Source organism: Odontomachus brunneus, unplaced genomic scaffold (assembly GCF_010583005.1).
Source record: "Odontomachus brunneus isolate Ranch 3 - 2012 unplaced genomic scaffold, Obru_v1 Obru_scaffold_129, whole genome shotgun sequence".
Classification (NCBI taxonomy): Eukaryota; Metazoa; Arthropoda; class Insecta; order Hymenoptera; family Formicidae; genus Odontomachus; species Odontomachus brunneus.
Genome location: NW_022639579.1, coordinates 86,609 through 109,836, shown reverse-complemented (window position 1 = coordinate 109,836; position 23,228 = coordinate 86,609). Strand labels below are relative to the sequence as shown.

The 23,228-nt window shown below is 46.4% G+C and overlaps 1 protein-coding gene across 1 annotated transcript in view; it reads left to right on the top strand.

Annotated features, from left to right (window-relative positions):
* Positions 1-21,787, top strand: part of LOC116849950 — a 416,487-nt gene extending 394,700 nt beyond the window's left edge. The window contains exons 4-5 of the mRNA XM_032827654.1: positions 9,176-9,368; positions 21,698-21,787. Of these exons, the coding sequence (XP_032683545.1) occupies positions 9,176-9,368; positions 21,698-21,718 (214 nt within the window). The 3' untranslated portion in view covers positions 21,719-21,787. The remainder of the gene's footprint in view (positions 1-9,175; positions 9,369-21,697) is intronic.
* Positions 21,788-23,228: the final 1,441 nt, after the last annotated feature.

Sequence of the window (23,228 nt, the reverse complement as noted above, 5' to 3'; positions counted from 1 at the left end):
GAGAGAGAGAGAGAGAGAGAGAGAGAGAGAGAGAGAGAGAGAGGCGCCGCTGAGGCAGCGCACGGCGTCGTGCTGCTTTATTTTCCCGGCATCGCGCTTCGTCGTGGAAAACGCGAGGCTGGCAACAACGTTTTCCAACGATAACAATTATCCAGGAGAGACTTCATTACCCATTCGCCGCGAGCGGCTTCTATTCTTTATTTATGGACAAGCTCATTATTTCTGTGCAAGTAAGCATATGAAAAATTCTCCCCTCGCGCGTTCCAGCCCTCCCTTTCCCTTCTCGCCATTTGCTCGCCGCGACTACCGACCCGTGCAACGACCGAGTCACGGTTTTATTAAATTAGTTGCCACGATGCGGATACCTCTCTCTCTCTCTCTCTCTCTCTCTCTCTCTCTCTCTCTCTGTCTCTGTCTCTCTCTTCCTCCCTCCCTCCCTTCCTCTCTTTCTCTTTTACCGTGTAATTTTGTTTCTCGCACGACCGTTCGCATGCCATTCGTCGATCCGTCGTAGCGTCATCGGGATTATTGCCGGGCGACCCGACACGACAATCCTGCATCGATCACTCGGTGGCGATACATATCGGCCCGTAGCGTGGGAACAAGCGAGAGATCGCACATGTATGCAACATATCGCGTCGAATATAATAAATCAGCGGCGGATTAACTCCCGCGCGTGCGGTTTCAAGTTTAAAGTTCACAGGTTCTTCCCTCCCCCTTTCCTTGATCCTCGAAAACGCTAATACGCCAAGTCGCGCCGGTGGTCGACACCGGTGCGACATTCAACGTGATAAAAACGTTTATGCGATGTTCGCCATAATAAAGATAACATAAAGATAACATTATCGTATGTTTAATAAGTATTATATGTTTACAGTATCTTTGTGTTATCTTTGTAGCAACGGAAAACATATGTTGTTTATCAAGCGCGATTTAGCGCAACTGCGATGCGATCGCGGCGGCCGGACTGACGGAACCGCGAGCAGGACCTTATAAACGACCGGTAAATATTCATGTCGAGGCTGCGTCCGTCGGTGTTATGCAGATGAGATCGGTGCGTGTGTATACATCGTTTGTGTATGTGTGTGTGTGCATCGCGCGTTTATGCCCGCCGGCAACGCGACGTATCGTCCTCGCTTCCACGGAAGGCAGTGTCATCTTTCTATCTACCATCGAACATCGCGACACGCGCGAGTGTCCCTGCCCCGGATAGTATGCAGGGACTCGGGTCTAGATAGACTCGAGTCGGTGGAGACGCAAAATTCACCGCCCACGGTGGCAGATGAATAGATACCACACGGCATGACGTACACCTCGCGACCTTCTGCTGGTCCCAGACAATGCGCGACATTTGGCCTACATTTCCAGGAAAAGCGAGTATGACGTCAATCTCCTCCCCTCGCCCCTTGCTTAGATCTTATCCAAATTATCCTCTCGAGTGATAAAGTGAAACGGATTCAATTATCGACATTCCCTTGACGCTCTAGAAAAGAGACCTCATGCAATCAGCATTGCAGGTAAACTTTTCTCGCCTGCACTCAATGATTCCCAAAGAAAAAGACTTTACAATTGAAACTGTGAGCAATTGCCAGAACTGGTTGCAAAAAAGTTCACACTTTTTTAGAGTGTCAATGGCTAAGAAGCGATGAATAATTGGGTGTCAATAATTAGCTGTTCTATTTTGTGTGTTTAGGCGCGCGTTTTCGCGGTGTCCGCAGCGCAAACATGTTTTTGTCGTCGGCTTAATGCGGACGTAAAGATAATTTGAATCTTTGGAAAGCGCGGAAGTTTGAATCGTTAACTTCGTCGACGTAATGCGGCTCGGCGTAGTCGGGCAGAGTATGACGACGGTAACTACCAAATTACTAACGTCTGATCATGTCCCCGCGCCTGGTTGGGTTTCACTTTGCTCACTCTGATCCCCTGTGCAATCTATACTCCGGATTTCGTCGGCGGATACGGCTCCGCGTAGGTGCGCCCAGGATAAAGTTACGTCGGTGCAGGTGCGCGCGAAGGCGTCTCGGATACAGAATGAGGGACGAGGGGGCGGACGCGCGCGGGGGATCGCTTAATTTTGCAGGAGCTGGAATCTGGTTGATGCCTCGCGAGAAAGAGAAAGAGAGAGAGAGGGAGAGAGAGAGAGTGAGAAGAAGATAGGGGATGGGGCGGAGGAGAGAGCAGAGGGAGAGAGAAAGAGAGAGCAAAAGGCCTCTTGCCTTTCTCGCCCGGCTCTCATTCCGCACGCTGGCCTCTCCGCCTTTCTCGAGACTGTTCATAATCCGTGCAAACAAAGTGAACCAACAGGCCGGAGGGCCGGAACGTAGAGGGGCGGGTGGAGGAGGGGAAGCGGGAGAGAGCGAGCGGCGCGCAAGCGGGGCGACAGGTTTAAACAAGATTATCAAACGATTAAAAGAATTTCCACGTTCCCCGGTGTGCCCGGAATATCCTCATCCCTCACTCTCTGTACGAGTACCCTCGCGGCAATTTCGAGGAGGATCCAAGCGAGAGGAGGACCGGAGAGACGATGAGGAGGATTTTGCGCGAACACAGGAGGGAGGTAGAGTGCGAGAGCGCGGGAGGGAAAACGCGGAGGGCCCCGCGTGAGTGGGAGGCAGAGAGATGGAGATTAGCCCCGGGAGGCTCCTTTGTGCGGCAATGAAAACGGCTTGTCTCAAAGAACCGCGACGGATACATTTTTAATTACCTCAAATATCACTCGCCGAGCTCGCCCAAGTTTCTTAATTAAATGTCATATTACGCCTGGAGGGCTTCGCTGCGCGAAGACTAACCCACCGGCCTTTAACGTTTCTTCTATCGAGCAGGAGGCATCAGCGGCGCGAGACGATGCTCTTATTGCGGTTGCAACGTGCTCGAGAACACATGTTTCTCTTTTGAAGCGCGATTACGATAACTCGCGACCACGAGACGCGCGCAGGTCGATTCGACTCGTGGCGACTCGATATTTCCAACGGGTCTCGTTAATCGATTAAATTATCGTTTCTTCTCGGATCGCTCGAATTATCATCGGTTCCCGGTTACACGATTATTTACGTCCCTGTGTCATAATATGCGTACGTTTGCGCTATCTTCTGCATTATTCAATAACTGAAACGTCCGATATAATGTTGCCGTTCTATCGTCGAACGCGTGCAACTTCCATCGTAAAATCATAGAAATGGGGCTGCTCGAGCGATTTTTCCGACGCGATCCCGAACAGGTGCGCGCTTCACGCCGAAGATTCCCGTGAACGGCCGTGGGATTGTGCGGTAATAGAATCGCAATACATCGGGGGCAGGAGGGGAGTTTATTGGAATATTCGCCGACACGCGCGCAATCACGGACTAGCCAAGTGACTGGATTTGAATATAACAAGTACGGCTCTCGCGTGCTCTCATACGCACCGAGAGCTGGACATAAAGCATGACGGATACATATCTACGCTCGGGATGCACACGACCGCTGGAAACGATGCGTCGGAGACGCTTGTGCCGACACTCTAAAGTTTCCTTCAACGGCGTCTATTACGTCAATACCAATGGCCACGATTATCATAATATCGCTTGAAAAAAATTGGTAATAACGGAAAAATGCTAAAATAATTAATGTATCATTCTATACACGGAACATACAAACAAACATTTAATTGCTCTTTAGGAACCTATAGAAAATATAGATTGTCATAAAGTATGTGTAACTCCTTGATTTTATCTTTTTAATATTTTACAATAATCTGGTCAATAGGGACATTTTCTGATAATCCGGGTAGTTTAAGCTTTTCTGTGATAACATCTGTGATACAAAAATCTTCAAAATTCATCGAATGCCAAGTTTGCAAATAATGCATCCAGTCATATCGGATAAATCGCGATCGAGAAATAAGATGTGCATGGATCTCTTTGTGTTTCCTTTACAGTAATCGTAAATTAGGACCGGACCGCAATTGAAACACGGTGAAGCTGATAATAGCGCGTATTCCCTTTTTACCTCCGTAGCTTTGTATCGCGAATGCAAATATTTGGCAGGGCAAATCTCGGCACGTGAGATCAAATATGTAGGTTATTCTACGGTTGCTTTCTATGGGGAACACTCTACGCAAGGAACGAGTAGATTCCTCGGGAGAGAGGAAGCGGCCAGAATCTCAAATAATCTTTATATGCTCACAGAAGTGAGAAGAAGAAGAAGAAGAAGACAAAAAAGAAGGTAATCTTCAAGCCGGAATAATAAGATTCTATATCCATTCGCTTAAGTCTTGCACGATTCTGAGGTTACAAGCTTGGGTAACCTCGAAGCTTCGATTTAAAGGTAATTGTCGAGCGCGATATCACTTCCGGATAACCGATATATGCGTCGGCCGACGTCACGCGCGTATGTTAATCGTCGTAAAGCCAAAGAAGAATCTTTACGAGCTCGCACTTTTTCTTGCTCTTTGCGCACTTTGCTCGTGCTCGCGAACGTTCAAAAATTCAGTCGCGGCGCAAAGGGCGCCGAACATCCCGCTTGCTCTCCGCAAATCCGAGAATAACGCCACGGCAAATCCCGTCTTCAAACAAGAGGCCGTTGTTTGCAGGTCGCCGCATACTTGGCGGCGCGGAGGTCCGCGAGAGCTGCCGCTGCTTCGAAATGCTAGAAACGGCCCGTGTGTGTAAGCCAGCGCAAACTAGCTGCAGCTAACTACGCTCAGTTCTCTCTCTCTCTCCCCCTCTCTCTCTCTCTCTCTCTCTCTCTTGGTGTGCTCGGCAACATCAAATATGAAAGCTCGCAATTATATAAAGCTAAGAGTGAGGACGTAGGGCGGCAGCGGCGGTACGGGAGGACCCAGTCCGAGAGAGATACGCAGTGTGAAGCGCAAACACAACGCGGGGCGAACCGCGCGCGTTTTCCGTGAAGTTCTGGACCGCGCGCGGGACCACCTTTGCCCTTGTCGCTCCTTTCCCCTGACCCCCGAATGTTCATCGATTTTTAAATATGCGGTAGCGCCTGACGTAAGGCCAAACAGAGCCAATTGCCGAGCTTGTTGATCCTGGCAATGTGGTGAATTAACTCCCTTTCTCTCTCTTTCTTTCTCTCTCTCTCTCTCTCTCTCTCTCTCTCTCTCTCTGCCGATATCCTCTCTCGCGCGCGCAAATATGAGAAACGGATGTTTAACCGTGCGAAAAATATTTGATTTGCCGCAAATAAAAGAATAAATAAACGTTATAATTAAAACGGTTGATCGCGACTCGGCGACAAATCATGGCGAATATAGGATCAGCGTGATGTAGCACGTAGCGCTTGAGAATTATAGAGGGATCGCGGACGCTCACGTCTCATATAGGATGTATAGGACGCAGGATGCCATATATAAATCGTGCGTCATCTTTACACCTTTAATAATCGACACGGCTTGACGATTGGTATTTACGACGTCGACGAGACATGAAGCACGCGGCGCGTTTTACATCCAGGCGGTTCGTGGCGCAACACACCTCGTTACAAATATCATCGGTGGACATCAAGATTAACGGTCCAATATCTCTCTCAAGGAACGAGACAATCTGGCGGGGAAAGTCTGAGAACCGGGCAATCGCGCAATCGTACCAACACGTGGGCTCGCCGGGATGAAACGCGATCATTCTTTGTCAGCACGACGTGTCGCAGTCACACTGTGAACTACGTTTGATCGATGCGATTTCGCCTTTGGGCGAGAGGGCCGCGGGTGGGGAGATAATGAAAACGATCCGTTATGCGAGTATATCGCGCGCGCACATCCGGCGCGACGCGTTCTTTCCTGCCGATTTTAACAAAATATGTCACTCGTTTCAGAAACACGACATTTAATTACGATTCGGAGGCATTTAACGCCAACATTGAGATATTGATATAACTACCACTTTTCTTGTATTTTTATTTTGCTTTATTTTTGCTTTTATTTCTTTTATTTTGCTCGTAAAATAATCTTATATTCACACCTCAGGCTGCGTGTCTATATACGATGCGTAAGGATTGCTTAAATATAGATGGAGGAATTTTGCTGCATCTGACGCGTTTCAAAACGCTGGGAAGTCTCAAGCGCTGCGATGTATGGATTGAAAAAACGTGTGTGACGCAGGAAAAACGGCTATATCGAGCGAATTAAGCAGTAACATGCTGGTCACGCAAGAATCTGAACAACTCACACGCGCGACAAAAGTGTTTCCATGGAACCAGACAGGAATGAATAACAACAGTTTCCTCATTTTTCCGACGCACACGCAAGCTTCATGTCTCGCGAAAACACACCGATGAAACTCTTTTGTGCAACATCGAGCGTGCAGCTAGCTAGCCAACCAGCCAGCTAGCCAGCCAGCCAGCCATTGTCGATGATGTGCCGGCGCGAAACTGTAATTGCATCGGCGCGCACGCGGCGCATTACGCATGATAGATCCGTCGTAACGGCGCGATAAATAACGCGAGCCCGCGTGGAGCTTATGCACAGGGACATCGGAGATTTGCCAACTAATTTTTACGTAACGGGATTACGTGCGCGCGTACGTGTGTCTGATCCAGTTCGCGCTAGAAATAAATCACGCTTATCGGCGTTGTTACGTTGCTATATAAATTCGCTTTCGTGTTCACTGTGAGCCTTGCAGTATGCAAAGTAATTAGTTCGGCTCTACCATCCTGCTGCTTCGAAAGGTCGCCTTGTGTGAAATATAAAGAGCACTTTACGCGTACGTATAATTTTTTGTTAAGTTTAAATTCCTGTTGTTATATTCGCGTCGAGAGTCGTGGATATCTTCACGACGACCTCTTTCGTAAATGATCCGCCCCACAATGTAAAGAATATATTAATATATAATGTATAACGCGTGACATGCCCTCGTTTAGCCGGCGCGACGAATAATAATGAGTGGAACGCGAGGCGGGAAACCGCACGACATATTTTAATCAAACTTCCTCAAAGTTCGCGTAGGTCCCTTCTCATTCTTTCCCCTCCCCCCTTAATTTTTACTTCCACGAACACATCGCCGTGAGCTATTTGACATATTCGAATTGCGGTAGCGCTAAGAATGTGCCCTTCGAATACTTTGGGTTTTCGCGGTCGCTTTGAACTACCGCGCGTTCGTCTGTCCTTCCAGTTTCGATGCGCGTGGAATCAAGCGCTGCGGTCACGGCGCGACGCCGAGTACGTATCAAACAAAACAACGCGATCGTGTAGCTTATCTGGAATTTCTAGGTCGATTGGTCGAAGAGTCGCGTTAAAGTTGCATTCATGACTATTTTGCCGCGAATTTTAACGAAATCTTTCAGACTTCTCAGTCAGTGCGCCGAATAAACGAACCCATCGATGTTCAGGAAAAGTGGTTGAATTAAGGAGACTGCTTGAACGCGCAAAATTCAAAAAAATTCAAACAAATATAGTTGTGATCAATTGATTCAATGATTGCGATTTGATCAGTAACCATATCAGTGCAACTTATCGTCGCACTAACGCGTAATTTTTTCCACAAGACATAACATTTGAAGGCAGATAGCCGCCGATCCAAGTGCCCTTTCCTTTCTCAGTGTACAATCGCCGAATGTGATTCATTAGTTTTATCATCGTGGCGCATACACTATCGCGGTTAAAAATATACCGCGAAATGTTACAGGTCCCGAGATCCATAGCCGCAACATGCAGCGCGATGTTCCCGGACCGATGTTACGAGCAATCACGCGCATAATTACAGATCGCGGCGAACTAAATTAATCGCAACGCAAACAATGCCGTGCCGTTGTTAGCCCCCGTTCGTCCGTCCGTCAGTGCACCGCGAAATGCGGGGAGGCCGCGGGATGTGATGATCAGCGAGAGAAAGAGAAAGGGGGAGGGGAGGAGAAATAGAGAGAGAGAGAGAGAGGGAGCCCGCGCGCGATCGTTAATTTCCACAATAATATTCGGCGGATCGCGGGAATTGTCGATGCGCCGCGCCGCGCCGCGGCCGATCAATCCTCCGATTACCGGCGCGGCAAGATGTAATTAGTCCTGCGCGGGCCTCACCCGTGCCAGTGTACGTTATGAATTTCGGTAGCTGCCGGAGGTTAACCGACCTCGTGATGCCGGGGGTAAACGGACCTGAACCAACCCCTCGGCCACCCCGTCCTGTGCTACTTCTCCTCCTCCTCTGCGCCCGGTGGAATGACATTCCGCGCCGGATTATAAATTATTTCATCAAACACAGACGCGCGCGCGCGCGCGCGCACAGGAAGAATAAACGGAAAGAAAATATTTGCTCCATTACGCCGAGGGAAAAAACATGAGAAAGTAGAGAGGAAAAGAGAGGGAGAGAGAAAGAACGAGAGAGGAGAGAGGAGAGACGATAGGATGGCGGCCAGACATCGCTGAGATGGCTTAGGGGGTGGCTAGGTTAGGACGTGGGGCGAGAGAGACGAGACGAGGCGAGACTAGCAGGGCTCGGCTGCTCGAGGCAGTAATAAGAACGACGGCATAGTTTTAACTTCTCTTTTATGAGCGAGCTTTGTGCGAATGAAGGCACAAATTGCCGAGGTGCGCCTTCAGGGAGACATTGAGACACGCGCTTGGCTTTCTTCCGCGAGTCTACCGCCGCCACCGCTACTCTTTCTCTCTCTTTCTCTCTCTCGACACGTAACCCTCCACCTCCGCCGTCTTCCACCGTCGCTTTTCGCGAGCAACTACCGACGTTGTCTTGAATTTTCTCCCGGAGTCGTTTCCCCTCGAGTCAGCGCGCGCGAGTCGTGTACCCCGAAATTCTACCTGCCCTGCTCTATCTCCGTTTGTAGCCTTCGTCCCGCCGTGTAATAATTATTACCCTAACGCGCAAATTCCCCGTCTGCTGCGTAAAAATGCAAAGCTCGCAACACGATGTTACGTGGCCTCCACCTTCGCCGAGTTTATCCCGCGTCTGTCTAGGAAGCTCATCCTGTTATATCGCTTTTAGACGTGGAACCCTTGAGCGACGTGTTTTGAAGAAAATACGTGAAACATTCCAAATGCCATTTGCAAACGCTTGATGAAACAAATTCTCATGAGACCCTTAACAATGCCTTGCAAAATTCGTTATAGAAGCTGATAAGGATGTTTCTTTAAACCTATCTTGCTTAGGAATCGTGTCACTAAAGATTTAATATCAAAGAGCATTGGTGTCTATGCTTAAGAAAATGTCAAATGAGATCATAAACGCGGCATGTCGTTTTGCAGTGCGGCGCGTTCGTCCACTGCAACCTTCTTCACGAGTCGATCGCACTCGCAGCGAGACCTTGTTCTGCGAGAACGACGAAGAGACAAAAAGACGCACACGATGGAGAGAGGGAGAAACAGCAGAAGCAGAATGTCACGAGAGGATGGAAAAGGGCCAGGAGTCACAGCGCGAGCTGGATCCTCGTGGCGATACGTATGTATGTGTGTGTGTGTGTGTGTGTATGCGCGTATACGTGTGCGTACGTACGGTATGGTTCCGAGATGCGTTATCGAATGTTTTATTCATAAGCGTAGAACAAAGCCTGCCTGTTTATCCTGAGGACATCTCTCTGGTTGCGCTGTGTACGCAACGCTACGGCGCTTCCCAGAGCCGCGAGCTGCACTTAAAGCGTCGACTAAGTGCAGTTGCATCGAGACCGTAGTGTATATGTGGAGCGCTTACGCACTCACCACCAATATACCTCTCTTTTAATATCTTTTCCAAAAATAAAAATAAAGAAAAAATATATCGGTCATCCCATAAGTAACTGTGCACACAACAATTGGTAGAAGCGCGAAACTTCTAAGGTTTTTTAAGTGGTCTCTTAGAGAATTAAAGAAATCACGCGCCGCTCAAGAGTCAGAGGGCAGAACTGAAAAGTCGGCGACGACTTGGGACAAGAGGTCGCGGAAGAAGAGAGCGAAGGGGATCGACCTGCTGCTGCGCGTCCACCCGTGGGTTACCGTGAATTGCCCTAATAAAAACGTTGCGCCGCCTCCGCTTTCTTTCGCGTAGGAGTCCCGGAATTACCGCCTCTTCTCCTCCATCCCCGAAAAAACGGCGCCCGCCAAATCGTCATATCCGCCGACGATCGCACTCGCAGATAAACGCGGTCTCGGTAGCCCGAACCTCGAGGATATCTTCGTCATTTGTATCTCCGCGGGTGCGCCCTCACCCTCCCCTCTCGAGTACCGGACGACAATGAATGGAACGGGCGACGCGGTGCCGAAAGCGGGACCACGGGCCCATTCGCGAGAGAAGATAAGGAAGGCACTGGTCCTTCCTGGAAAATCGAGGGCAGTTTCTGCGAGACCTGAGATTCGCGAAACTTTTTCTCTAGGAGGGGCACGTTTGATTAATTATTAAAATATGCATCTGATAAAAAATTATCTGTAAGGAAATTGCAGATCATTACGAGCAACTGCAGTTGAGTTATTAATTAAGGGAGATTGGCGGGTGATCGTGCGCGATAATGCATCAATGTGTTCCTTAATTAATAACTAAAAATCTACGTGACTATTAGCAAAATGGTAGGGGATTTTTCTCTTCAGTCTGACCTAATCTACAAGCACATGACAGCAGGCCTCGCCATCACAGCTTATCTACCGTATCGATCATTCGCCAATCTTCCTTAATTAATAACTGAAAATTTTAAATAGTTCTTTGCAAAATGGTAAAGGAATTTTGTGTTCAGTTTAACCTAATTTACATGCACTTGATATCAGACACTTTGCAGAACGACATCGAATTTTCGCCATACAGCATATCTCTTGCGATTTCGCGTCGGCAAGAAATTCGCGAAAATATCGCGGCGACTATATTGAATAGAATATCTGAAATTATGCGATTCTCACGCGGACATTCCCGCATTTACATCCGAAATTACACGATCGGCATTCCGCTTCCTTTCCGAGGACTCTTATGCTGCTTCTGTCCCAATCGCGGGCGTGCAGCAGTTCCGTAGGCAAACGTTCCCCCTTTAACCTCGTTAATTGTCATATCGCATCTCCGAGTCGGGGCTTGGGAGCGGGCAGAGCTACGGTACGGGCGTGGGTGGATCGCGATGATTTACGAGGACCGGCGTTCCGGGGCTCAGGCCGGACTCTAGAGACGCTTCGCTGATAGCGTCAGAGCCACATAAGTCATCGAGACTATACCTAGGGCTCTCTCTCTCTCTCTTTCTCTCTCTTTTGCGCTCTCCCTTTACCCCTTACACCCGTTCTCCCCTTCGCCCTTTCTTTCTTCATTCTTTTTCCCACTCCGGCGAATACCCGTCTTCCTCGGCCCTCGCCGCTCTCCCCTTCGTCCCGTCCTCCCACACCCCGTCGACCGACGTCCTATTCTTAATCTTCTTTGGTCCTCCATTATCGGGGCCCGCGCTCCAATTATAACGCCGACGATACAGAGAGAATTATAATTGCTTTTCGCCTCTGCGTGTGTGTCGCCGACGCGCGAGAAACGCGCGTGTCGTCTCGATGTATCGTCGGTAGTACCGATTCTCTACACGCGGGCTGTTCGACTTCCGCCGAATAATGGCTCGTGTTCCCTGACGGATTCGGAGTCGATTTTTCTTGGGAGAAAACGCGCGTACGGTCGGTCGTTTGTAATCGCTCCGAGAACTTTTGACGTCAAATATCTTCAAGACGGACGATCGCGAATTGAAATACGATAGAGTCTACTCGAGGCCAGATAAGAGACGCGGTGACTCATTGAATTCAGAAATTGCCTCGATGCCTTCAATAATTTCGAGATAATATTTTCATCGCGAAGGAATCCACGCCATTAACAGTTGACCCGAGGGGCACAGAAGTAGAGCGCGCATACCGATATCCTGCGCCAGTAATTGACAAACACTAATGTCCGCCTAGGACGATGTGCCGTGAGAAATTGCGAGACGCGGTGGAGCGTTGAGATGAACGCCGGTCGACGTGAAAAGCGAACGCCGTCGTCGTTAAGATAAACGATGGACGGCGTTCGCGAAAATTACGTAACACCGTCATCGTTACTCACCACCGTGAATTAAGCCGAAAAGTAGAATTAAACAAACCCAACGAATCCGTGGCGTTAATTAAGCGAGAATTCCGCGTTATATATCATACGCGTGTAAGATAACTACATCATCACCGATATCAATGCTATTAATGTTGTGATTCGACGGTAAAAACGATCGAATAAGTTTAATATTAAACATTAGTTCAGACTTAAGTGAACATGTTATTAGTATGTACTGAATAAATATTCTATATTTTTTAATCTCTCTTTTTTTAATGTACCATTTCTGTATTGAAAAAAAGAATTTCATTGTTGGAGCAAAAATCTAGTACACCAGGTCAAAATTTGGGTTAAAGTGGAATCAATCAAACGTTTGGCAATTGCAACCAAAAAATTTAATTGCCGCTATATATATGCGTTTTGTTTTCCCCAATAATACATGTACTTGACACAAATAAAAAACATGCAGTGCCAACAAAATCGTGTATATGCCAGATAGTTTCGAATACAAAAATAATTGTTTCCGCCTCTTTCTCGTTCTTTTCCCCGTGTTATCTCATTCGTTTCACATTCGTTTCACGTGCGTTCGTTATATTTATATCAGATACAATTGATTATTGACACCACTACTCGACGTACTGTGTCAAAGTTACCGCTTTCTCAGGAATAGTACGGTCGCGCGGACGTGTCAGGTGCGTACTACCCTCGCACGTCTTGAATTAAGCGTCGTCATTTCCAGTGTGTCCCAATTAAGACTGATTTTCTCCGTTTCCTTTCCGGTATTAGTGTCACGGTGAGCGCGCAATCTCGGAATCTACGGCATTGTGCGCCGTCCGTTCGTCCACTTACGATCCGCGGCATGAATATTACATGCCTTCTTACCCACCGGAAAGATAATTGTCAAGAGCTCTAAATACGGTTCTTGAAACGAGTGGACAGAAAATGCATAATACATAACGCGACGAGAAAACGAAAATTTACGATGCACATGAGCACCGCGTGCCGCGCTAATCTATCCCCCCTCCTCTCTCTCCGCCGCCCACCTCCTCCCTCACTCTTTCTTTTTCTCTCCGCGGACTTGTGACTCGTAGGTACTGAATTAATTTGTCGTGCCGGCCGGATCGCTATCTGACTCGATGTTTGCTCCTTGATCTCGGCGAAATTACGACAAGAGTTAAGACGTGCCAGTTCTCGTTTGTCCGCCAATAAGGATGCGCGATAATATCGCGGAAAGCTGTTGCGAACGTCCGTTAAGATCATATTGTTGCGTGCACGTTATCGTAGATACGAATACACGAATATGTTCCGAGCAAGAGCACCCGGAAACATATCGGCCAACAATCACTCGGTGACAAAATAAAAACCCACTTCTACAGAGAATCGAGAGCAGGAGCGCGTCGCCATCACCATTTCCGTCTTAATTTCGAGCATTTCGCCGAGTTTAGGGATGTAAGAGCGCACTTTCGAGTCGGCCCGCGCATTCTCGGAGAGTCCGCGGAAATGATAGGATCTCTTGGCGCGTCGCGCCAGATACGGCTATCCGGCCGCTGCTTTTCGCATCCTACCGCGCACACGCGCGTCCGTTAAACCTACCTATGACAGGGTATACGGCGGTGATTTATAAACAGTTTACGACGCCTGCCCCCGTTCGTCGGCCAGGCGAGCGAGCCGGGCGCGCGTATCCTCTTTCCGCTGCCACTGCCCTTAATAGAGGCGCGGACCCGTTTTCTGCAGAAACCAGAATGGGTCTAGCCTCGCGGGCACGACCCATTTCCCGGACATAAATCATAGACGGAGACGTCGAGAAGAGTCGAGCCCGCTGCGCGTTGTTACGACCATGCTGAAGGTGGGCATTATCGACGAGACCACGTAATTAAGCCGGGGTGCACCGTCGGATGGGCGATCACACGGACGGCGATTCCCCGATGAGAATCCGAAATTCGCTTCGATCCGCGATATCGTCAGCCCTTGAGCGAGACTCTGCGCGTTTGCCAACGATCATCGTGTGTGCGTCTCGAAAAACTATCAGAACGCGGCTACTTCGGTGTTACCCAGCGGGTAACACGCGGTAGTCACTGAGATCGTACGAAGTTAGATACGAACATGTTCCCGCGTTTCCTAATCTTTCGATCATTGTCGCGATTTCTCGATTTTTAGCGAGCCCACCGACGCGAAAGATTAATAGGCCGGTTGTTTCAACTTCTAAATTAATTGATAGTTAAATCGGATATGTCTGTTTTTGTGTTTAATTTAGACAAATATAGGCATGTAATTTCAATTCAAATCTAAATATCTCATGTGAGACAAATTTCAAATAAGGATTATTAATATAGGTCTTAATCGCGCAATTGACGGGACGTTTGTATGTATGTGACAATTGATAGAAAGGATCATTGAAAAGAAAAAAGATACACACACATATATACAGTACTCCTACGCTGGAAAGTGTAAGATTATATTCGGACGGGACGATTCATCACGTACACGAGCAGGTGCAAGGATGCGTGAGCGGATTTATCCTATTCATCGGTGCTAACGAGATTTCTAGACAAACATTCCAAGTCAAATATGTTTCTTCTCGATTGTTCCTTGCTACCACTTCATTCTGCTTTATTGCTATCTCCTTTCATCCCTTTTCGTCCTCTCTGTCTCTCTCTCTCTCTCTCTCTCTCTCTCTCTCTCTCTTTTTCTCTCTCGCTTCTATCACGTGGTGAATGATACAAAGAGACATAAAGCAGAATTCACCTTAAGTTTAATTATCAGTTATATTTTACGTTGATATTCTCACGATCCGACGATGACGGTGCGTAAATGTTACTCACTCTTTGCATTACTTTTAACTCTCATCACGAGTCCACGATTCGCTGTCTCCGTTCCCAGGAAACTTTCGTGCTCTCCGAGGTATCGATAAATTGCATTTTTCCTCCTTATCGTCTTACTTATATTATTCGAAACGAGATCTTTGCAAAGAAAAATTAAGAGGAAAGAAGAACGGGAAAATAAGTACATCGAACCGCAAAAGTACACCGCGTGTAGATCTCTTCTCTGGCTCGGTGAAGATTTTTCAATCCGGCGAGACAGAAAGAAAGCGCGCGAGAGAGAGAGAGAGAGAGAGAGAGAGAGAGAGAGAGAGAGAGAGAGAGGGGGGGGGAGAGAGAGAAAGAGAGCCCTCGACGACTGACGAATTGCGAACGCCCTCGCTGTGACAGATGGATCTCAGGGTTACCTGGCCGTCCGCCCCGTCCATCGCCGAGCTCTCGCCCAACCGCCAATTTTCTCGGACAGCCGCAAAACCGCAGAAATAATAACCGCCCCGTTCAACTGGCGCATTAAAATGCGCCAATAACAATCCTTAACGGCCGACCCCTGTGATTACACACGGATAAATCTCGCCGCGGTAGCCGGCACGATCTAAGCCTATCTCTCCTCTAGGATCGATTAAGCGCCTTGGCAACTACGACGTTCAGTCGTCGTCGTCGTGGTGATGATCATGATGATGATCGCGCGTTCCCGGCGGTCATACATTTTTAATGAATTCTACAGCGCGATTGTTGCGGTTACGGTAATCTTGTCGAGCGTCTTGTGACCGTTTCTTACCGTGAATTCGCTTTTTCTATGCCATACTTCCAGAAATAACGATTCTACGTTTTCAGTCGAGCGGGTTGTTAAAAGTCTGTGTTAGATTCTCCGTTTTGTGAAGATGTATCTATGTGACTGAATACAGAAACTGATGCTACTTTGTTGCATATCGCGTCTATGTCACACAAATGCTAATACTTTCGGCGTACGGTGCTACGAAATTTATACGAGTTTATACGAGTTTGCGATAACTCCTCGTTATCGAGGCACCGTTAGCTCATATAAATTGGTGTATTAATGGCGGAGTAAGCAACATTTTTTGCACACACATATCACGGGCCCGCGTTTTTCCGACCTTACGTATCAATTTCGGCCGGGCGCTCTTAAGCGATGTTACCGCGTACGTTTTGTACGGGGTTTCATCTGAAAAATCGCCGCGTCAGGGCAACGGCGGAGAGAATCGATATTTCGTAATATTAAAACTCGCCAGCCCCGCGGAAAGTGGGTTATGTTCTTCGCGCCCCTCGACGCGCCATCGACGCCGTCCCCGTCACTTTATGCCCCAGTGAGGCGTAAGACAAGCGAGTTACGAGGGTCGGCGGACATTAAATGCTTTTAAAATTTAACTTTCGCGTGGGAGGTTATTGACCCGCTATGTTCGGCGAATGATCCGCGGATATCTATTTTTTTTCGTCGTCGGAGGAAAAGAAACGCATTTCACGGCGGATCCACCCTCGTCAATAAGCATTCCTGAATTTCTGCACACGGAGAGAATGTTATACTTTTTTTTCCTTATGATAAAATTTCTTATATTAAAATAGTAGTTTTTCTTTTTATATAAATTCTTTTTAATTTTACTACGTTTTTAGTAATCCAGAAATAAACTGTCAATGAGATTTATCTCTTGCTAAAAAATATAATAAATTTCGCTAGTAACATACAGCAAATGTTTTAATAACACATTTTAGTTCCTAAAATATATAAGGTTCCTATATTCTTAAAATTCCTAAAATATAAAGTTCCTAAAATTTATAAATATATAAGTAAAATATATAAAATATATATAAATATATAAGCATGTATGAAATGAAAGCATATAGTGAACTACCACAGAATGTCGATCGATTTCTCAGTTCCAATAATTTTTACTATAAAATTCTCTCTATGTACGTCGTTTCGACTCATCGTTTTTGTTCTAAAACGAGAACGTAGCGTTACGTCTAGCGTTACATAATAGATATTTGTTCGAAAATGCAACAGAACTTTGCTCGAAATTCACAACTCGGTTCGGATATGTCCTTTCATTATAAATCGATGTGTCAAGGGTTCGTTAAAATCGGAAAAATTCTGCTTAATTTGTAATTTGACATACCTGCGAATATATATCGCTGCTCGTGTCTCGGCTTTGCGATTCAGCATCTCGACTCTGCGATTCTGGACACTCACTCACTGAGCACAGCACTAGACACTCGCGCAAATATGGAGAAACTTGTCAACTAACGCGTCTCCGACGCAACCGATTAACTATTAACTCCAAGAGCCGAAATATTTTAATATCCCTCTCCCCCCCTCCCCGACAAGAGAGTTATGACTTACGCGCCGATACACACGTATTCCGCGTCGCGACGTGTCTATTGTTCGTCGGCTCGAAACGTAATGACACTCAACAGAGGTATACGCGGCGCGCGGTAATACCAAAACAATGAGCACAAAGGGCCATGGAACTTCCCGTCGTTAGCTGTTGTCATCCGCCAGTCAATGATGCGTGTCATTGAGCGACCGAGGAATTACAACAATTCGCGCTTTTAATCTCGAGGCGACTCAAGTTATCAAAACTGTCGCGCGATCGAATCTAAATCTAAATCTAAATCTAAATCTCGTTTTGCCAAGTGCTGAAAATACTTATACCTCTTTAATAATATTCCCTCTTAATGGGAGAAAACATGCAGCGGTCGACACTCCACCTGTTTCCGGTGCTCTCTTGCGCGGATATTATCAAATATTAAAGTGTACAGGAATTTAAAAGAAAACGGATACACAAATAATAAATAATAATTACTAAATAATAAATAATTCATTCATTCATTGCTAAATAATTAATTAATAAATCCTCATGCATACCTTTTAATATTTGTTAAAATCCGAATCGTCGAAAACTGGTGAGTGTTGTAACGAGTGTCGACTACTGGACATTTTCCTCTAATGTGTACTCACTCATCCTATTATTTACTTGTATCAATATTCGCTTATCACGAACATCCTTCATTTGCAGTTAAATAATTTACACAATACATCATATAATACGTTCCAATGAGTATATTGAAATTAAGAAGAAAGATCAAATATAGATGGAATATTGAGACAATCAAATATTAAATAATTCAAGAGTAAATTTTTTTTCTGTAAAAAATTATTTATACCGCCATCATAGGTTAATTAACCTGTGCAGTGTTGCAAAAAGATGAAACTCGCGGGATTAACGTAGGACCAAATTTTCTACACGGATTCCCTCTATTTCCATTGCCCGTCGATTGTTACACTTTAGCCGACACGCCCGTGCGTTTTTGCAACGCAAAGTTATTCCCGCTAGTACATTTTTATATTTTATCCCAAGAGAGATCGACAGGAAAATAAGAGCGTTATAACTCGAAAAAATAGCGCATGCCACACCGATAAAGCCGCGATCGTTTCTGAAATTGAGGCGTGAAATCAATACGGCGGAGATTTCCGAATGTGCGATGCGATCGCAACGTGCGGCGATGCCGATGCTGCGATCTAATAAAATGCATCGGGCTTCTTTTTGCGGCAGCGTTAAATTATGACTCGGTCGCGGCGCGTTGTTATTCTTCCACGCGAGCGCAGCTGGACGTCTGTATCTCGCGTTTCAATATATCTCAATTATATCGTAAATAAAATATGACTGCCTAGTTGCGTGCGCCCGGTAAATTGGCAGCTGAGGTGTCCGTTAAGCGAACCTGTTCTCCTGTTCTCCCTCCCCCCACCGACGTGTCCCTTCTTCTCCGTCTCGCAGGTCCGTATATTTAGGTACCGAGAGTCTATTTAGCGGCAAAATATCGAATCGTATTTCGGCGAATCCGACGATCCGCTCTGATCTTTCCATTTTGATTTCACGCATTTTGGAAAGATGTGTTTTAGCGCATTTCACTAATTTAACGAGCCAAAATAATCTCTTCACGGAGAAAAAATATAGTATAGTAAAAATATGTAGAGAATATAGTAGAGAGTATAGAATATATTATAGTAAAAATAGAATATTATATTTTATTTTATATTATATTATATTTTATATTATATTTTAATAGAATATTATATTTTATGAAAACAACGAGATATATGCTGCACGATTCATGAGAAAAACGATTTCTCGAAATCACGATTAGAACAGCGCAAGACGATACGCTTTTGTCATACCTCGAATTGGAATTCTGATCCTACTTTCGACCTCAATAATTCCATTTAATGCCAACTTTGATACTTTGAAGCCTATCTCTGAAATAAATCTCTGTTGATTCTATTTAACCCATTAGCTTTGCTGAGAGTCTTAGAACCTGCAAGTGACATTTTGTGCATTTTCTGCCATTTACAGGCGCTAAGTAGGATATCAGTTTCTAAGTGTATTATACGTATGCTCCAGAGTATACAGATATTAGAAAGTTCAGGTCTAAAGTAGGACTAAAATTTCAACTCGCGGGACGTTTAAAGATAAAAGCAACTTTTCCGTGACAAATGTCACGGTCGGAATACACACTCGTGAACCGGATAAAAGTGCCCAGAGAGAACGACGTGAGGGTCAGGCGAGTCCACGTGTTTACGGACACCTGGCGCGTAATAGCTGCATAAATTTCGCGTAATAGACGCGACGATGCCGAGAGCGCTCGTTGCTTATGCAATCCTCCGAAAAAGAACTAATCGTCCCACCGCGCCGCCTTGGAGCCGCCGAGAACGGGTCGTCGTCGCGTAGGTCGTGAGGTGCTTCCTACAATTTCCCGCATTGCATCTCGCGCTTTTATCCCGCTCGCGCATCGTCGGTAATTGGATCTGGCGGTCCACGTGGTGCAACATGCAGTAGCCGTGAGAAGAGTGCAATCAGACGTTCGAAAGGAATCGTGACTATGAGTCGTTCGGGTCGAAAGGCGTGTAAGTTATCTCGCGCGATTTTATTTACTTTCCATTTACAAAAATGGAAAAGTAAGAATTTGATTAAAACAGGTCTTGAAGGAGGACGACGACAAGGAGGAGAAGGAGGAAAGGGAGGAGGATTGTTGTTGATTTACGCGTCAGAAAAAGAGTGAAATTTTTGCGCGTTTAGTCACGTGTAATTTACGCTAACGCCGTTTGCAAATAACGTCACGGTAATTCCGCGGGAGACGAGCATAAGACGCACACAAGTCGTGAGAACCGCATAAAAATCCTATAAAATTCTCCCTCGTAGCCGTAATGCAAAAGCGCAGTCAGTCAGCAACTCGAGACGATTAATTTACGAGTAATATCGCTCCTCTACCTGGGCATGCTACTTCCACGGGATATCGTTCGCGAGACGCGTTATATAGCCTCGGCGTTTCAATATAAGGGCGCGTTCGCAGCCCATTCGCCGGAGTAAGACGAAAGTCCCGCTTCATTTTGTCCTAAAGCGACAAGCTTTAATATCCTCGGCTCGTCGTTTCAGTCGTCGTCTTCGTCGTCGCCGTCGTCGTCGTCGTCGTTGTCGTCGCTGCTTCCTTCCCCGGTGGTGCCTCCGGAGCTCGGCCTCCCTCACCCGCGCCCGTCCCCGGCCTTTTCTCTCCTCTCTTCTCGCTCCCGCGAGGTGAAACTTTAATACAATTTCATTTGCCTCTCGCTGACAAACTCTCCCACCCCTGTCGTAACTTCCCTCCCCGTCGTTTCTTTAGTGCCTCCCGAAGGCGGACTATTTATAACCGTAACCCTCCATCGCGCCCTCCCCCGCCCCGTCCCGTCCCTTCTGAGCCCCCTCGGCCGCGCGCGAAACGTTTTGTTCTCGCCCGGCGAGAAGAAGAACGAGCCGCGAGAAGAAACCCGTATCGTCTTTAGCACATTAATAACTTGCTGCGTCGGCTAAAATATGTGAGACTTCCTAAACGCTCGGATCTGTTTTCATGAAATATTAATGAACGAACGTCGGGCGCGGCCGCGATATCGCCGAATTGCTTAATTAATACGAGCGATCGCGGCGCTCGTAAATTAATATGTGTTACACAGCCACCTAAACGTTTCCGTTAAACACCATCTTACCCCTTATTTCCTTCCTTCCTCCTCATTCCTGCGCGTAATTAATTAATTAATGCAAAGTGAACGGTGCTTCCTTTAAGTTCCACACACGGGCGTTAATTGGGAAGGAGTCGATGACTTTGATTAGGCCAACACTGCGAGATGGAGAGACAATTCGCTCGGTTATGTGAATAATGCACGCGCGCGCGCAGCCGAGAGAGAGAAAGCGGCAGGCGGAGGCGGCAAGTGGAACGGGAGTTGCAGCTGCGAGAGCGACATTACTCGCGCCGTTTCCCGAAGGAAATTAGGAAACGCGAAGTAAACATAGCCGTATCCCCCTATCGCGCACGCCGGTGCTCCGCTACGCCCGCGCCAAGTCACAAATGTAATATTCACGGAATAATACGGCCGACGCCGACGCAGCGCCGACGCTTCAACGCTTCATTTTTTTCTGTTTCCCTCGTACCACCCGGCCACCCCCTTGACCTGTTTCTCTTTCTCGCTTCGTCTGCCGACGTTCTAATAAAATCCGCGCGGCCCAGGTAGCGACTCGGAATTAAAGTATGGAAATCCGCGTTGCGTGCGTGGACGTGGCGCGTGACCCTCGTTTCGACCCTGTTCTCATGCAAATTGCGTGTCTTGCGCAACTGTATCCCAAAACAAAGGACCCGAGAAGGGCGCGTCTTTCGTGAACACGCGCGGGACAAGCGTGTTCGGCTTGAGAATCGCACACTGAGACGAAAAAATGTTTGGTATTTGCAACTATAATCACATAGAGAAATAACTACTACAAATCGAGAAATAACTACTATAAAAAAATATGATTATGGCCAAAAATAACTATAATTTGAGTCAGACCATCTATTTTTTTTCTCTCAGTGCAGGTTCTGAGTATTTCCGCTATAGAGATTTGCACGTATGAATGTATAATGTGCTCTTGGCAGAAATTGTCACTCACCAGATGAAGAATCGTGCGATGGAGTACGTCGCGATGAGACACGTCGCACTGAAGCACGCCGTGATGGAGCACGTCGCGATGGAGCATGTAGCGATGAAGTACGCAGCAGTGAAGTACGTAGCGATGAAGCATGATGACGATACAGCAATCCAGCTGCCGTCTGAAACAGAAAAAAGAAAATGTAATGATTAGAATGATATATGTATATAGATTAAAGTGTATTTAAATAAAACTGAAAGTTGTCACGATTGTAAGCCACTGCTGACATGCCTTCAACACACATTCTCACTCTCTGTCTCTCTCTCTTTCCCTCTCTCTTTCTCTGTCACGTTTATTTTTCTTTATAAAATATATAAAAATTATTTCAAAATAATATGTTCTCTTATATATTTAAAATATAAATTTTTAAATATAAATTCTTTTTTCCGAATTTATCGTCACCCTGTATTACTGTTGTGGCTGTCACTCCTACCACTTCTATGACTCCTACCATAACTGATTACTGCATATGTATGTAGTATACAATTTGACATGATAGTTTTAACATCTTACAAATACGAATTTCTCTTTTATATGCAATATGTATACATATTTGTGCATCATGACTATTCATCATTTTGACGGAGGCGTTTTTTCATTGCGAGCTAACTTCATTGTGTCTAAAGAATTTTACAATCCACTGTAATGTAGTGTGCACATCACAATAGTAGCTCTTAATTTTGACAATTCTCTCTCTTTCTCTCTCTCTCTCTCTCTCTCTCTCTCTCTCTCTCTCTCTCTCTTTCTCTCAATATTGCAACTTTATTCGATAAAAAGTGTGTAAACCGCTTTCTGACCGAGCATATACATTTGAGCAAAGACGGAACTGCATATTTATTCAAAGTAGCAAATTTGATTAAAAAAACTACTCTATAAAAATTCTACAATCTGTCTCTCTCTCTCTCTTAGTTGTTAATGTACGGTTGTATGATTACATGCCGGCAAGGGAAGATTTAAGGAGGACACTACGTATACGCGATGAAGAATAGCCCGACTTCATCCGCGTGGCGTTCCGCCAACCGATTTGTCGCTTCTCGTGCACGTGATGCGAATCTATATACACGCACGCGTGTACCTATGCAAGGATGCACACGCACACGTGGGCCTCGTTAATGTGGAAGCGGGTCTGATTACGTATAAACTCGCCTCGGTCCTATCTCCCCGCATCGCGTGGCATAAAACCTGATACGCGACCGCGGCGGTCATGTATATCCGTCCAGAAGTTCACAAAGACGCAAACCGACGTCTCGATTTTTTTTAACAGCAGATAAGATTGTCCCAAGACGGCCCGCGCCACCTCCTTCCTCCGGGAACTGCTCCTGGAAGTCGATCTCCTCGAGAAGCAGCGCGATACCCATACGTGAGAGCATCCGCGAAAGTGGACGCCAATAAAGAGGGCGCGCAATCGCGATTGGAGAACTCGAAACCGATAAATCGAAGATTATAGACGTCTAAACGCTAAGATGACACACAAGATG